The sequence below is a fragment of the Bubalus bubalis genome, chromosome 5 (genome assembly GCF_019923935.1).
Source record: "Bubalus bubalis isolate 160015118507 breed Murrah chromosome 5, NDDB_SH_1, whole genome shotgun sequence".
Taxonomy (NCBI): Eukaryota; Metazoa; Chordata; class Mammalia; order Artiodactyla; family Bovidae; genus Bubalus; species Bubalus bubalis.
This window is the reverse complement of record NC_059161.1, coordinates 47311041-47327569: the sequence shown is the minus strand read 5'-3', so window position 1 is coordinate 47327569 and position 16529 is coordinate 47311041. Positions and strand designations below refer to the sequence as shown.

Below are 16529 nucleotides of genomic sequence, written 5' to 3'. Positions count from 1 at the left end.
TCTGCCCCCTTCTCAGCAATTCTCATAAAGCTAAGCTATTTTTGGGGGACAGAACTGAACTGAATGCCAAAATGCTTTGGCATGTAAAATAGCAGCAAAGTTCCAATCTCATGGATTAATTTAAGCAAATTCCACATAAAAGATTTCAGGATATCTGGAACTCATCCGCTGGATGAAAAAGATCACTAGATCCCCCCAAAAGTGAGGTAGGAAACTTTCTATTAACACAAAACAAACAAACAAAAAAAGTAAGTTGGACTGTTACTTATGCTATTCCATACTTTGTTAAAGAGCTGAAGTTTTAAACTGTGATTTCAAATTCACTTGAAGTAACTGCTGTAGCTTCCTTTTCATTGCCAAGTTCTGAACTATTGCTAAACAGTTAACTGTGTAAACTATTAATAAAGAGTAAATTTTAAGGAGTCCTAACTTAAAAGATTAAATCTCTGAGTTTGAATTATTTTCAAAATTGACCAATATCTTGATTAAAAATTTTTCTTAAAAATAAAATAATTTAAACTATTTGTGGCATTTGGAAAACAGTCATATTTTTAAAAATATGTAATACTGAACAAAGTTACATTATTAACAGTTTCATAAAAGCTCTTTTTGTTTGCTACAAGTATCATAAAATTTGTGGGAGCATAGTGATCTTCATTTTAGAATTTCCTGATTCACTTATTTTCAATTGAGAAAAATAATTTTTTTATCTAAAGGAAATGAAAAAAGAGTCAATTATTTTGATTAAATATAATCAAACACAATAATTATGTGAAAAGTGGAAGAATCAAAGCAAGATTATTCTGGTTGAGTAAAAAATATTAAGTAAAATGCAAACAAAATCAAATTCATATTTATTTGCATTTCAGAAAAGGCTCTAACATAAAAGGGACTAGCTTCCTTGAGAATATGCAACCCATCTAGAACCTCTGTTTCCAAGTAGAAAATAAAAATTTAGTCTTAAGGATAACAGGTCAACATCATATAATTACCTTTCCTAAAGTTTTAGACCTACTAAGAAACCAAAGTCACTGTTCAGTGATACTCTTACCTGTTCCTAATACTATACCACCATCAAACCTGAAGTTACAAATAAAAAGATCAACAAAAAACCTCAGAATATATATTAACAAACAGGCCACAATAGGATCAAGTTTCTAACAAATTTGCTTCTTACAGGAGACTTACACTTAATATATTTAAACTATTTCTAGTATATCCTCTTGCTAAGAGTAGTCTGTCACACAGTACATACTCAATGAAATAAATGACCAAAGAAAAAATGAATGAATAATGACTTTGCTACAGGAGGGCATCAAAGAGGTTAAGCAAAATTCTGTCCCAGTTCTAATATTTTACAGTTAAAATTTTTTTTAGGTCCCCCACCAGGGATCGAACCCATGTCCCCTTTGGGGAAGCGTGGAGTCTTAACCACAGGACTACCAGGGAAGTCGCCTATGTCTAAATTTAAAAAGTCACTAGACTATTTAGAACTGGAAACAAAAGAGTTTAATTGCTCTGGATCAAAAAATTCTCAGAACATGAGCTTACCAATTTCAGACTATTGAATGATAAAAAATCATCAAAGATAAACCCTCAAATACTGTGGTGGCTCAGACAGTAAATAATCTGCTTGCAATGCAGGAGAACCAGGTTCGATCCCTGGGTCAGGAAGATCTCCTGGAGAAGGAAATGGCAACCCACTCCAGTATTCTTGCCTGGGAAATCCCATGGACAGAGGCACCAGAAGGGCTGCACTCCATGGGGTCACAAAGGGCCAGACACAACTGAGCAACTAACACACACACACACACACACACACACACAGATGTTTTGTTAAGGTCACCATTCAACAGTGAATCTGTAAAAGAATTGTACTAAAAATTCATGCAACCGCTGGACTGACACACTCCGATTTTCTGTAAAAGAAATGTAATATATGCTTCAAGGTGGCCCTCAGACCATCTGAAAAGTTCAGGAGAGATACTTAAATTACACATATGCCTACAGGTGCCACTAGCAATTCTGGCAATTTAGGACTATCTAAATTTGGCAATTTAGGGCTTCCCTGGTGGCTGAGATGGTAAAGAATCTACCTGCAATGTGGGAGACCTGGGTTCAATCCCTGGATCTGGAAGATCCCCTGGAGAAGGGAATGCTTACCTGTTCCCAGTATTCTTGCCTGCATAATTCCATGGACGGAGGAGCCTGGCAGGCTATAGTCCATGGGGTTGCAGAAGAGTGGGGCATGACTGAGAGACTAACACACAGGACTATCCACTCAGTCACTGCATTTTTTATTTGTTTTGTTTCAACTTAGCCAGCCCACATACCAAATAGCAAGCACTTGAAAAAACAACCCTAGGTATGTGAGCCCTGTCCTCAATATAAGGCTTCCTATGGGGCCCACCAGGTAAAGAATCTGCCTGTAATGTACGAGATGCAGGAGAGGAAGATTTGATCCCTGCGGTGGGAAGATCCCCCGGAGAAGAGCATGGCAACTAAATCCAGTATTCTTGCCTGGAGAATTCCATGGACAGAGAAGACTAGCAGGCTACAGTCCGTGGGGTCGCAAAGAGTTGGACCCGACTGAAGTGAACGAACATGCGTGCAACATAAGGCCCTGCTTCCTGTCCCATTTCTATGTTCATCTGGCCGACACCTTCCTGAGTTTTTTTCTCCTGTACTTCAGCCCCATGCTACTACTCATTATCTGTCCTTCAGAAATGGTCAATTCTGGCCACCCAGACTAACTAGTCAGCTGCAGTGCTGCTCCTAGTCCATAGTGCCAGCCCAAAGCCAGGCCTGAGCAAGCCTCTTACAATGGCAAGTCATACAAACTTACATATGATACATCAATGTGAGAGTGAGAGGGCCATCTCCCATGGCAAAAGTTCTTTAACTGCTTAAAAACACCATGGGAATGTTTTGATGAGTGTGATCAAGGAGTTTTTCAAACAAAACAAGCAATACAGCATTAATCCTGCAACATGCCATGATGCAGATGATAGAGCAGCTGAGGCAGAAAATGAAGTAAGAAGCAGGGGTGTCGCTTCTAGGATGAACTAACAATCATGTAGTATTTAAGGAAACTAGTATTTAAGGAACCTAGAGCAACAATCAGAGCAAAAAGGACTGAGAAAGTCTCTGAATAATCTTGGCCGATGTTTATAATACGGAAAAGAGAGGAGTTGGTCTGACACACATGAGCTTCATCTTGAAATATGGAGTACTCCATATTTAATTCCTTCAATTCCTAAGCTATTCCACAGTTATTAGCAGTTTAAGATTTATTAAACATCACTGATTTTAAAAGAAAGTCTAGAAGGCTGACTACAACATTTCCTTGTTCCTCATTTCTGGGAAGTTCCCACTACAGTCTTTCTCTTTCTTTTGGTTTTCTGTGTATGTGTATAAGAGAGATAATGAATTCTCTTTTATTCTTAAGCAGTTAGCCTTAGTTTTTTTAATTTTCTTTTTTAAAAACTGAAATATAGTTGCAAAGCAAGCTATACAGAAGATTGCTTGGCTATCAAATGGGTGATTGCCTAAAAAATCAACAAAGTAGCTTAAAATTGGTACCACAATACTACATTTTTCAATAGAGACCAAGACACACTTTTAATTGATCATATTTGGGATACAACTTCAAAAATTTCACATTAGAGTCAAGCAGGAAATACTACAGTACAGTTCATTGAGGGTTCAGGCTTCTTAATTATGCTTAAAACTAGAAATCGAACCTAAAAAGTTTTGGCCACTCTTCAAAGTCAGCATAAGATTCAATATTTAGCTTTCTGCATTAGTAAATTGAAAGAAACTGAACACCAGCTTACGCCATGGGAATAATACAGACAATGATTTTCACTGACAGTAAAAGTAGAAGCCTTCCACAGTATACTGTTATTAAAGTAGAATAGGCGTCAATGACATGCTGACAAAGCAGAAAACTGAACTGAAAAGGTTGACATTTATTCTAAGAGGCTAAGAGCTGAAATACAGGATAGAGACAAAGGAATATGTAACTGGGCAAGAATCTAATTTCTAAATGACTGCCAGGCTTGGAATCAATGTAAACATCATAGCTTCCTTTTAAGACATTTTACTTATAACACAGAAGTGAAAGTGAAGTCACTCAGTCGTGTCCGACTCTTTGCGACCCCATGGACTATAGCCTACCAGACTCCTCCATCCATGGGATTTTCCAGGCAATAATACTGGAGTGGGTCACCATTTCCTTCTCCAGGAGATCTTCCCGACCCAGGGATTGAACCCAGGCCTCCCACATTGTAGGGTTAGGGTTAGAAGGATAATATGAAATCAATATAATAGGAAAAAGAAACACTGCTTTTTATTTGCTGACTGGTTTTCCCTGACTAGTTTATCTTAGAATATCCTCTTCATCTGCATGACTTTGAATATGCTTTTTCCATTTTAAAATTAATCTTTCATTAAATTCTTCTTAAATTAGTTACCAATATGGTTAAAATTGGTAATTAAAATTTCAATGTATTAAAAAGCAGAGACATCACTTTGCCAACAAAATCCATATAGTAAAGCTATGGCTTTTCCAGTAGTCATGTACAGATGTGAGAGTTGGACCATAAAGAAGGCTGAGTGCAAAAGAATTGATGCTTCAAATTGTGGTGCTAGGGAATACTCTTAAGAGTCTCTTGGACTGCAAAGAGATCAAACCAGTCAATCCTAAAGGAAATCAATCCTGAGTATTCATTGGAAGGACTGACGCTGAAGCTCCAATACTTTGGCCACCTGATGTGAAAAGCTGACTCATTGGAAAAGACCCTGATGCTGGGAAAGACTGAGTGCAGGAGGAGAAGAGGGCAGCAGAGGAAGAGATGGTTAGAAAGCATTACTGACTCAATGGACTTGAATGTGAGCACACTGTGGGAGATAGTGAAGGACGGCAGTCCATGGGGTCACAAAGATTCAGACACAACTTAGCAACTGAACAACAACAGTGTTTAGAGACTGCTTAACACACACAGTCAGTTTCAATGCCTTCTTCTACTTCTCCAGTGGTAATCACTGTTAAATATTGTGATTATTCTTTTGCATCTTTTTCTATGCACATGTATTCACCTGGCTGTGAGGGAGCCTCTAAAAAAATACAAGTAGTTTCCTGCCAGGTATGTTCATCTTTTTTTCATTTTTTTTTCCTTCAATAACATATTTTGGAGCTTAGTTGAACATTAGTACACATAGATCTACTCCATTCTCTTTTTTTTTTTGTACATAAAATTTCATACTTTATCTAAACTGAAGCCCAGTTATTCTTCTTTGAGGGATATTTATTTAGGTTGTTTACATCTAAAAGGAAAACCTATTGTTTTCTTCTATAGTTTCTATACTCACAATACTTCTGCTGCCACATTTGTAGATTTTCCACACATAGCAATTCTCTAATTCTGAGTGGCTACTAACTCAATTCCGATATTAACTGCCTGGTATTGACACAAATACCCACAGGTTAAGGCTCAGTCCCACAAAACAATCTCAACTTTAGGTTCCAATTGTAAGCCCCAGGTAACTTGTATCTTTTCTGACCAAACACCATGGGTTTCCATGATCCTTTCCAGTGCAAAATAATTTGCTAGAACAGCTCACAGAACTCAGGAAAGTGTTTTCCTTAATATTGCTCACTTATTAGAAAAGATTCAACTCATGAACAGATAAATAGAAGAGATCACTAGACAAAGGTATGTGGGAAGGTGTGTGGAGCTTCCACATCCTGTCTGGTGTCACATTCTAGTACTCAATGTATTGACCAGTCCAGAAGCTCCCTAAACTCCATTGTTTAGAGTTTGTATAGAAGTCCCATAGTCATGATTGATTAAATCATTGTCCACTGATGCCTGGACTCCATCTTCAGCTCTTTCCCTTCCTAAGGGTTGGGAAGTAGAGACTAAAAATTCCAATCTTCTAATTACATGGATTGTTTCTGTGGCAACCAGCATTCTCATCCTTAGTCAAAAGTCATCTACTTAATATAAACTCATGGGCTTAACAATAACAACCTATTGCAGAAGCAGAGGACAAAACACAAATGTTAGTACAAAATACACATTTATTGCTTTTACCACTTAGAAAAATACAGAAGTTTTAGGAGTTCTATGCAAAGAATGGGAAATGAAGACAAAAATATGTATTTCTTATCAAATGACAATATTATAACAGCATTGCAAATAATGCTGCAAATAGAGTTCCCTACAAATGCCCTATTATGGTATACATACATTCTCTAGTGTAGATTTTGAAACATGTAATATACAATTTAAATATTAATGAACAGTGCTAAATTACCCTCAAAAGTAGTGTCAATCTATACTTCCACTAGCAGTGTATGAAAATACAGACTTATTCATAGCCTCATCAATTCTTGAGACCACTACTCTTTTTAAAATTTTCACCAGTTTGATAGTTGGCATTTTTAAACCGGCATTTCCTTGAATGAGGCTTTGTTGGGGGCTCAGCAGTAAAGAATTCACATGTAATACAGGAGTTGCAGGTTAGATCCCTGTGTCAGGAAGATCCTCTGGAGAAGGAAATGGCAACCCATTCTACTATTGCCTGAAAAATCCCATGGACAGAGGAGCCTGGTGGATTATAGTCCATGGGGTTGCAAAAGTTGGACACAACTTAGTGACCACCATTTTCTTAAATAATAACACCACCACCATTTTCTTGAATAATAACAGAATGAATAGCTTACATGGCAAAATGACAACAAATAACAAATGTTTGCAAAGATGGAAGAAAAGGCAAGTCTAGAGCACTGTTGGTGGAAATGTAAATTAGTAAGCTGTTAGGTAAAACAGTATGAAAGTTCCTCGAAAAATTTAAACTATCAAAAGAACTACTGTACAAGCCAGAAATTCCACTTCTGGGTAGTTTTCAGAAGAAAACAGAAACAGAAATCCAAAAGGATGTAGATGTTCGCCCCTATGTTCACTGCAGCCTTATTTCCAATAGCCATTATACAGAAGCAACAGACATGTCCATCAAAGAACGGAATAAAGAGGATGAGGTAGACGTGTATAAATACACATGCATAAACAATGAAATATTACTCAGCTATACAATGGCTGAATGAAATGAAATGAAATCTTGCCATCTGCTACAATACGGATGGACTTAGAGGGTATTATGCTAAGCAAAATAAGTCAGACAATAAAATATGATTTCATTTATGTTTGGAAAATCTGAATAACAAAACAAATGAACTAATGTAACAGAACAGAAATAGAATCAGATACAAACAGGGGGTTGCCAGAGGGGAGGGTTTTAGGAAGATGAGTAAAATAGGTAAATGAGATTAAGATTATTTATTTTGAAACTTAAGTCAAAAGGATGACATGTACAGCGTGGGAAATACAGTTAATAATACTGTAATAATTTTACATGATGACAGGTATAACTAGACTTATGGTGGGGATCATTTTGTAATGTATAGAATTATCAAACCACTATGTTGTGCACGTGGCACTAACATGGTATTGTGGGTCAATTACACTTCAATTAAAAAAAAAAGAATGAATACTTAACTCGTGCATTATCATCCTCTTTTATTGCTTACCATTTCCTATCCTATACCTACTTTGCAACTGGGAAGTTTTTCTTTTCTGTTTCTTTTAAAAGAAATTGTTTATACATTGTACCAAAAACTTTTTTATATAAAATATAAATATTTTCCTTTTAGTTTAGTTTGCAATATTGTATCATAAGTAAGTTTTTGTGTTAGTGGAGTCAAATGTAACATTTTATTTCCCCTTTTGACTTACTTTCCTCATCATGCTCAGAACTTTAATTAGCCCAAATCCATAAAGATGTTTTTCTATATTTTCTCCTAATACTTTTGTAGTCCAGAAATCATATCTAGGTCTTTAAACCATCTTGAATTTACTTTTGTGAAATATGATTCCATTCTTTTTTCAAATATAAACAAGCACATTTTTAACTTCTCTGAGCCTCAGTTTCCTTAGTTGTAGAATGACGGCAATCTACTTACCTCATCAATGTTTTACTAAGATTAAAAGACATTATGTTTTAAATTTCCTGGTACAATCCTTGGTATATTAGAAATGTTTATTACACATCAGTTGTATCTGAAAATATATTTAACATACATTTAATAAATTGTCACTATGTGAAATACTAGCGTGCGTGCTCAGTTGCGTCCGATTCTTTGCAACCCCGTGGACTGTAGCCTTCCAGGCTCCTTTGTCCACGGAATTTTCCAGGCAAGAATACTGGAGTAGGTTGCCATTTCCTTCTCTAAGGGATCTTTCTGACCCAACCTGCATCTCCTGCATTGGCAGGTGGATTCTTTATCACTAAGCCACCTGGGAAGAAGTTAATACTATATTTAATAATTAATATAATATTTAACAAAAAACAAGGCCATCAGTGCAGATCATGAAAAGTAACAGTGGAGAAATTTAGTTTTTATATAACAACCAATAAATTAGTCACATGTAGAAACCATGGTTGTGGGACATTTTTACTATTTCCAAGTATAGGAGGTACAGATGGGTTTTAATATTTATAGAGCGTTTATAATATGGCAGGAAATGTTTGAAGCAATATATAGGTATGCATTCAACGTTCTGTCAAAAATAATACTATTAGGTACTTTTACCTCCATTTTCAAGTGGGGGAATTGAGGCATGAGAGGATTGAACCCAGGTCTCCTGCATTGCAGGTGGTCTCCTACACTGCAGGCAGATTCTTTACCGACTGAGCCAGCAGGAAAGCCCTAAACAAAGTAAGCTAAAGTAGAACCAAAGTATGAATCCAGGCAGCTTGACTCAAAAGCTAACACTCGAGTCACAAGGCTAAGCTGCACCCATAATGTTCCAAGAGGTGGTATTGAATATTATTCACCAAAACAAAGGAAGACTTCAAACTCAGGGAAGTAAATTCATTCATCCAAAGGTCAAAACTGGCTTTAATGACCAAGTCTTTTCATTCTTGACACCAGTTCCAATTAGAGGATCTCTGATGTTAACAAAGTTATGACCAACCTAGACAGCGTATTACAAAGCAGAGATATTACTTTGCCAACAAAGGTCTGTCTAGTCAAGGCTATGGTTTTTCCAGTAGTCATGTATGGATGTGAGAGTTGTACTATTAAGAAAGCTGACCTCCGAAGAATTGATGCTTTTGAACTGTGGTGTCGGAGAAGACTCTTGAGAGCCCCTCGGACTGCAAGGAGATCCAACTAGTCAATCCTAAGGGAAATCAGTCCAGAATATTCATTGGAAGGACTGACGCTGAAGCTGAAACTCCAATATTTTGGCCACCTGATGCAAAGAACTGACTCATTTGAAAAGACCCTGACGCTGGGAAAGATTGAAGGTAAGAGGATAAGGGGATGACAGAGGATGAGATGGTTGGTATCACCGACTCAATGGACATGAGTTTGAGCAAACTCCGGGAGTTGGTGACAGACAGGGAGGCCTGGCGTGCTGCAGTCCATGGGGTCGCAAAGAGTTGGACACGACTGAGCGACTGAACTGAACTGATGTTAACAATAAACACCAAAATGTCTTGTCATATAAACAGCAATTTACTGAGTGTCTGCTACGGACCAAGTACTCTTCTAGAAGCCAGGGATATAGAAATAAAACACAGTTGCTGCCTGCAAGTATACACAATATATTATAAAGTTACAGAAGGAAGGAGGCTAAGTCAATTGAGGACAAAATGGGGTAAGGCTGGTGAGAGAATATTTCTATGAGGAAGTGATGTTTGGGCTATTTAAATAAACCCAAAAAAGACAGAAAAATGTGACCCTCAGCACAGAAAAAAGCAGAGGGCATGTGAGACAGAACACCCACTATAAATCATCCCTGGATACTGTATTAAATAATAATCCTCAACTTCTACAGAATAAAATTTTCATAGGAAAAGGCTTCCTCTGGAATAGTGAAAACAAAAGAAAGATGTACCCAGAGAACTGTAATATTTCAGCCTAGATGAAAACTTTGACTCCATAAAAACTCACTTGTAATTTGTCCCTGATCAATCCTCAAATATTAACAAATGGGATACAGTGGATCTTTCTTCCAGCATACTCATAATATTCTTCACGACAAGCACATATTAAAGACTTGATTAAAAAAAAAAACTCACTTTATACTATAGCAGGGAAATCTGAAATCGGGCAAAATCAAGAGAATTCCTCTCAAACTCAGTGCTGTAATGAATAGTGCTGGATCTTCAATTACAGAGTCATAGAAATCAACAGAATTATAAAGGCTATCTACTTCAATCCTCTCATTTAAAGATGAGACTGAAACCAACAAAGATAAAATTATTTGTCCGAAATGACTAGATTATACACAGTTGGCAGAACCTACATATTCTCTCTTTAATATAGCTACAATGAAGGGACCTTAGAAAATTTATTTTATTTGAAGCTTAACATTAATCACATGTGATTTAGCATGGGGATAAAAAAAACTATAATGCCCATGTAAAGATACGGGTTTCCATGTTACCAACAACCCCACATACAGAAGCATACTTACTTAGTCAGTCTTTCAATGGTTTGTATGTGAACGTTATTATGGGTTTGGGTAAGAACAGCTTCATGCTGAGCACATTTCAAACAAAGACCACCAACACGGTTAGAAATATTAGCAGCAAGAAGAGACTCTTTATGCTTTAGTCGCTCTTTAAGATCTTCACAGTTTTTCTGATATTCAGCTAAGTCTTTCCTAAAAAGAAGGGAAAAAAGCTTTAGCAAGTGGACATAGCAGGGGAAGAAGTTAGGATAAACTGAAAAAGTAGCACTAACATATATATGCTATCGTGTGTAAAACAGAAAATAGATAGATAGTGGAAAGCTGCTATATAACACAGGGAGCCCAACCTAGAGCTCTGTGACAACCTAGAGGGGTGGGACTGGGGACGGGGAGGCTCAAGAGGAAGGAAGGGGAGACTCAATGTGAATGATTCACATTGTTGGGAGGCAGAAACCAATAAAACATAGTAAAGCATTATCATCTGATTAAAATTTTTTTTAATGTCCAGGTAAAAGTATACTACTTTTAAATGTATCATCACAGTGATAACTACTATCATTTACTGGTGTTTACCTTATTAGGTGCTTTTTATACAATACCTTATTCTTACCACAACCTGGAGATGTAGATGTGATTATCCGAATTGACCCTTTGAATAAAGTGAGACTTGAAAATATTAAATTTAAAGTTGTTTTAAGATTTTAACACAGACTAGTGTGCCTCCAATACTGGCTCTTTTTTCAAGGGTTCCCATCTCTTCCCAAAAATAAAACTCCAAATATAAATCCTAAATAGTTTCTCTCAATAACGGGATAACACAATATCCTTAAATTGAGGGAAATATCCTATTTCAAGTGTTAACTCTTTAAAATTTATAAAGAGAACCTTAAAGGATTGCATAAAGGATATGGATTTTATGCATGAGTAATTTATTACTGCCCATTTTTCTTCAGTAAAAAAAATCAACTAACCACAAAGTTCTACAAAGGACTGAGAGTGGGCTACAGAAAGAAGTCAGAATTCGGCAGACATAAGATTTCACAAGTAGCAGCTATTGGCTGGAAGTATACAGCTTGATAATGAAAGGGCAGAGGAATTGTGTGTGTGTGTTCTTCGTTTGTTTGTTTGTTTTAATGGGATAGTTCCTGGACAAGGTTTTTCTTTATGTTGATCTGTTAAGGATTAATGACCAGTATATGGATTGTATTTTCCTTCTCCTTCCCTAAAAAGTTTTGGTAAAGTCAACTTAGGAAACTGAGCTTCCTTGCACACATATCCCTTTCATATTGCATTTTTTTTTTTTAAGTCCTAACTTATGGACTCTGTGGGAGAGGGAAAGGGTGGGAAGATTTGGGAGAATGGCATTGAAACATGTAAAATATCATGTATGAAACGAGTTGCCAGTCCAGGTTCGATGCACGATACTGGATGCTTGGGGCTGGTGCACTGGGACGATCCAGAGGGATGGAATGGGGAGGGAGGAGGGAGGAGGGTTCAGGATGGGGAGTACATGTATACCTGTGGCGGATTCATTTTGATATTTGGCAAAACTAATACAATTATGTAAAGTTTAAAAATAAAATAAAATTGAAGAACAAAAAAAAAAGTCCTAACTTAAAGAAATTGTTCTTAAATTCTTAAGACTGCAGAAGGCAGGCACTTTATCTCTGGCTCAGACTACTCTCTATAGATAAATTCAGGGATCTATAGCCATCCTAATGTGTTCCCTGTCACAAAGGAGAAGCCAACCGTCAAGACATCTGGTTGTTACACACTTTGTCGACTCTTGGGATTTGGGGGGCTTTCAGACAGCCTGGAAGAGATGGAAAAGATCTACGGGCCATGTAAAGGTTAAAAAAAAAAAAAGCAAATCTAATGACACTCTGAAGCAGAAAAAAAGGAGCTGTTTATATCTTTTTCCCAAGATAATATCTACAACATAATGTTTCCTTTTAAGTATCATGTAGAAAAGGTCTGATGGTTGGATGGCATCACCAACTCAATGGACATGAGTTGGAGCAAACTCTGGGACATGGTGAAGGACAGAGAAGCCTGGCACACTGCAGTCTAGTGGTCACAAAGAATTGGACACAACTTAGTGACTGAACAACAACACAGTCTGACTTTCGAAAGCTTTGTAAAAAGAACTTCAGAAGTATATTCCAAAGTCAAAGAGTCTCCATTACTATTTCCGTCAGCTTCAAATTCAAAACACTCAAGTAGATTCAGTTACATGAAAAAGCAAACAGAAAATTTAAAAAATAGGTAACATAAAACTAGAGTTTCCAAGAGCAGTGATTTTATTTCTTTCTCTAAGAAAATGTTTCTTTAAATAATCTTAAATTATGCTAAAAGAAAATGAAGAAACAGAAGAATGCAGGTAACAAAGTCTGGTCCATTGCAAGGTGATATTTTAATGCTACGCAAGACTGCATAGTTGAATTGTGAATGGAACCAAATAAGTCATATTTCCATAAAATAGTGAACTAGAAATATATCACTAAATACTGAAGAACCAAAACACAACAGAAATCAAACTATAGCAAAGCAAGAAAACAAAAATAGACCATTTTATAAAAGTTTAGGTTTCTTCATGAAAAATGAAGAGTCTCTATAGAAATCCTCAACCTTATAAGGCATGAAAGGTGTAAGAATATATTAAAATAAATGAATAACTACATTTGTAGCAAGAAGCCATGAGTTCTGGTTCCTGGTAGTACTTTAGTTATGGCCCTAGACAATATATGGCCTGTTAAATTTTATTTCAAAAATAAAATTTACTAAAATAAAATTATAAAAATATTTTAAAGGTTATTTCATTAGAAAAGATTTCATTACCACTATTTCAATTAACCCTTAACTTAAAAAATTAATTCCTGTACCTTTTCCTACTCATAATATAGAACAAATCACTAATGGTTAACCTATAATATATAGGCTCTATTGGGATTTTTGAAAACATATCAAAAAGTACATGAAAATTTGTATATACTCAAATCTGCCAAGGATATAAAAACTCAAACTATTATACTACTATTGCAATTTTAAAATTAGATGAAGACCTCCTATTGAAGAAAAAAAATGCTTCTAATTTAAAATTACAGTGCTTTATTTATATTATTTTATTTTAAAAGCATAATTTCTATAAGAAGAGCTACTAATTCCTTTTTCTATATGAGAACACAATATTTTACAGCTGATGAAAGGATAAAATTTATAATTTAGCTCACATTTCTTTGAAACAGGATTCGAAAAAGGACCTCACAAATCCCTTTAGCCTTTACTAATCTCAGGAATTTTCATGTAGTGTACACAAAATTATATCAAGCAATTCCTATATTGACTAAAACTGAAATTTCAGTAAACATTCAAACATATTTTTAAGGTCATCATGATTTTACCAATGACTTTAAGTAGATGATAATACTTTACCTCAAAAACGTCAATTGAGATTCCAGGATTTCACTCTTTTCCTCATAAGTAAGTTTTAGTCTCTCCTTTAGAAAAGAAAAAAAATGTGCATTTTGTCCATGTCCTGTGTTTTAATTATTAATATTAAAATCAGTTATTTCTTTTTACCCAGGAGGAAAATCAATGTGCCCTCTCTGGAATCACTTTCCCTTTTCCACTCCAAACACTCTATTTTTATTGAGTGAAAGCCTATAAAGAACTACTGAGTCATAAAATGGTGATTACTAATAAAAAAGTTTTTTTTTTTCAAAACTGATTTCTTATTTCTAAAAGTATGACTCTGGGCAAAACCAATTATAGCCTGTAAAGTCCATGAGGGCAAGGATCAAATCTTCCTGGAATCTCTCATTGTGATTGTTGCATAGCTGATGCACCAAAAAATATTAATATGTGTTGGATGAATGATAAAAGTTATAAATCACAGTATGATAGACCAAAGTGATATATAATCCACAAGCCTCAGCTGATATCCAGTTTTTCTTTAATTCTAAGATAAAAACACTGCTACCTTCAAGAGCTTATATTCTAAGCAGAAATAGCAAGACAGATGAACAAATATAATTATATACAATTTACACTTGTGAAAATACAGAAGGTAAAATGAAATAGAAAAGGCAGGAACTTGTAATTTAGCTGAAGAGAAGTAGAGAAGGCTTCATGTGAAGAGATGCTAAGACTTGGATAATTTCCAATAGAGCAAAAGGCACAGTGGCTGGAGAAAGTGTGCTGTATATCTGGTCAATAAGTAGTTCAGTATCACTAGAATGTAGAATGCTAGATGGGACAGTAGATGAGATGAGCTGATTAGGTAAGGTGGTCAGTGAGAAGAATGAATATATGAAGACTTATTTAGTACATACAACAAATAAAAGCCTCTACATAGCTGAAGCACTGCATGAATATTGAAATCTTTTTATCAGCACTGAATATAATATTACACTGAAGGATATGTAAAAGAGATCATCACAAATGAAGACATGGCAAATAAATAACAGATAAGCTGATGAACAAGAGTAATGAAGTAGCTACTTACAAAACAGAAACGACTCACAGACTTAGAGAATGAACTAATATTTGCCATTAGGGGGAAGAATGGGGGGAAAGGGATAGTTATAGAGCTTGGATGGACATGTACACACTGTTATATTTAAAATGGATAACCTACAAGGACCGACTGTGTAGCACAGGGAACTCTGCTCAACATTATGTGGCCACCCGAATGGGAGTGGAGTTTAAGGGAGAATGGATACATGTATATGTATGGCCCTTTGCTGTACACCTGAAAGCATCATAACATTGTTAATTGGCGATACTCCAATATAAAATAAAAAGTTAAAAAAAAGTAATCAAGCAGCAAAGATAGAAAATATTTAGTACAAAGCTGTAAACAAGCATAATTCATAGAATTTTTTTCTCTTTAGTGTTAAATTTTATTTATTTTTATTAAGTATGGTTGATTTACAACATTAAGTGTTTCAGGTGTACAGTCAAGTGATTTCAGTTCAGTTCAGTTGCTCAGTTGTGTTTAACTCTTTGCATCCCCATCAACTGCAGCACGCCAGGGTTCCCTGTCCATCACCAACTCTGCAGCTTGCTCAAACTCATGCCCATCAAGTTGGTGATGCCATCCAACCATCTCATTCTCTGTTATCGCCTACTCCTCCTGTCTTCAATCTTTCCCAGCATCAGGGTCTTTTCCAATGAGTCAGTTCTTTGCATCAGGTGGCTAAAGAATTGGAGCTTCAGCTTCAGCATCAGTCTTTTCAATGAATATTCAGGACTGATTTCCTTTAGGATTGACTGGTTGGATCTCCTTGCAGTCCAAGAGACTCTCAAGAGTCTTCTCCAACACCACAGTTCAAAAGCTCAATTCTTTGCTGCTCAGATTTCTTTATAGTACAACTCTCACATCTATTCATGACTACTGGAAAAACCCTAGCTTTGACAAGATGGAACTTTGTCGGCAAAGTAATGTCTCTTTTAATATACTGTCTAGGTTGGTCATAGCTTTTCTTCCAAGGAGCAAATCTCTTTGAATTTCATGGCTGCAGTCACCATCTGCAGTGATTTTGGGGCCCAAGAAAATAAAGTCTGTCACTGTTTCCATTGTTTTTCCATCTATTTGTCATGAAGTGGTGGGACCAGATGCCATGATCTTCATTTTCTGAATGTTGAGTTTTAAGCCAGCTTTTTCACTCTCCTCTTTCACTTTCATCAAGAGGCTTTTTAGTTCCTTTTCACCTTCTGCCAAAAGGGTGGTGTTATCTGCAGATCTGAGGTTATCGATATTTCCTCCAGCAGTCTTGATTCCAGCTTGTGCTTCATCCAGCCCAGCATTCCGCATGATGTACTCTGTATATAAGTTAAATAAGCAGGGTGACAATATACAGCCTTGATGTACTCCTTTCCCGATCTGGAACCAGTCTGTTGTTCCATGTCCAGTTTTAACTGTTGCTTCTTGACCTGCATACAGATTTCTCAGGAGGCAGGTGAGGTGGTCTGATATTCCCA

At 36.2% G+C, this 16529-nt stretch overlaps 1 protein-coding gene across 18 annotated transcripts in view; it reads right to left on the bottom strand.

The window, feature by feature from the left end:
- Window positions 1-16529, bottom strand: part of SDCCAG8 (SHH signaling and ciliogenesis regulator SDCCAG8) — a 243518-nt gene that overhangs the window by 184338 nt on the left and 42651 nt on the right. For all 18 annotated transcript variants that reach the window (XM_044943060.2, XM_025287254.3, XM_044943061.2 and 15 more), the window contains exons 7-8: window positions 13980-14044; window positions 10551-10739 (exon numbers count right to left, since the gene is read on the bottom strand). In XM_044943060.2, the coding sequence (XP_044798995.2) occupies window positions 10551-10739; window positions 13980-14044 (254 nt within the window). The remainder of the gene's footprint in view (window positions 1-10550; window positions 10740-13979; window positions 14045-16529) is intronic.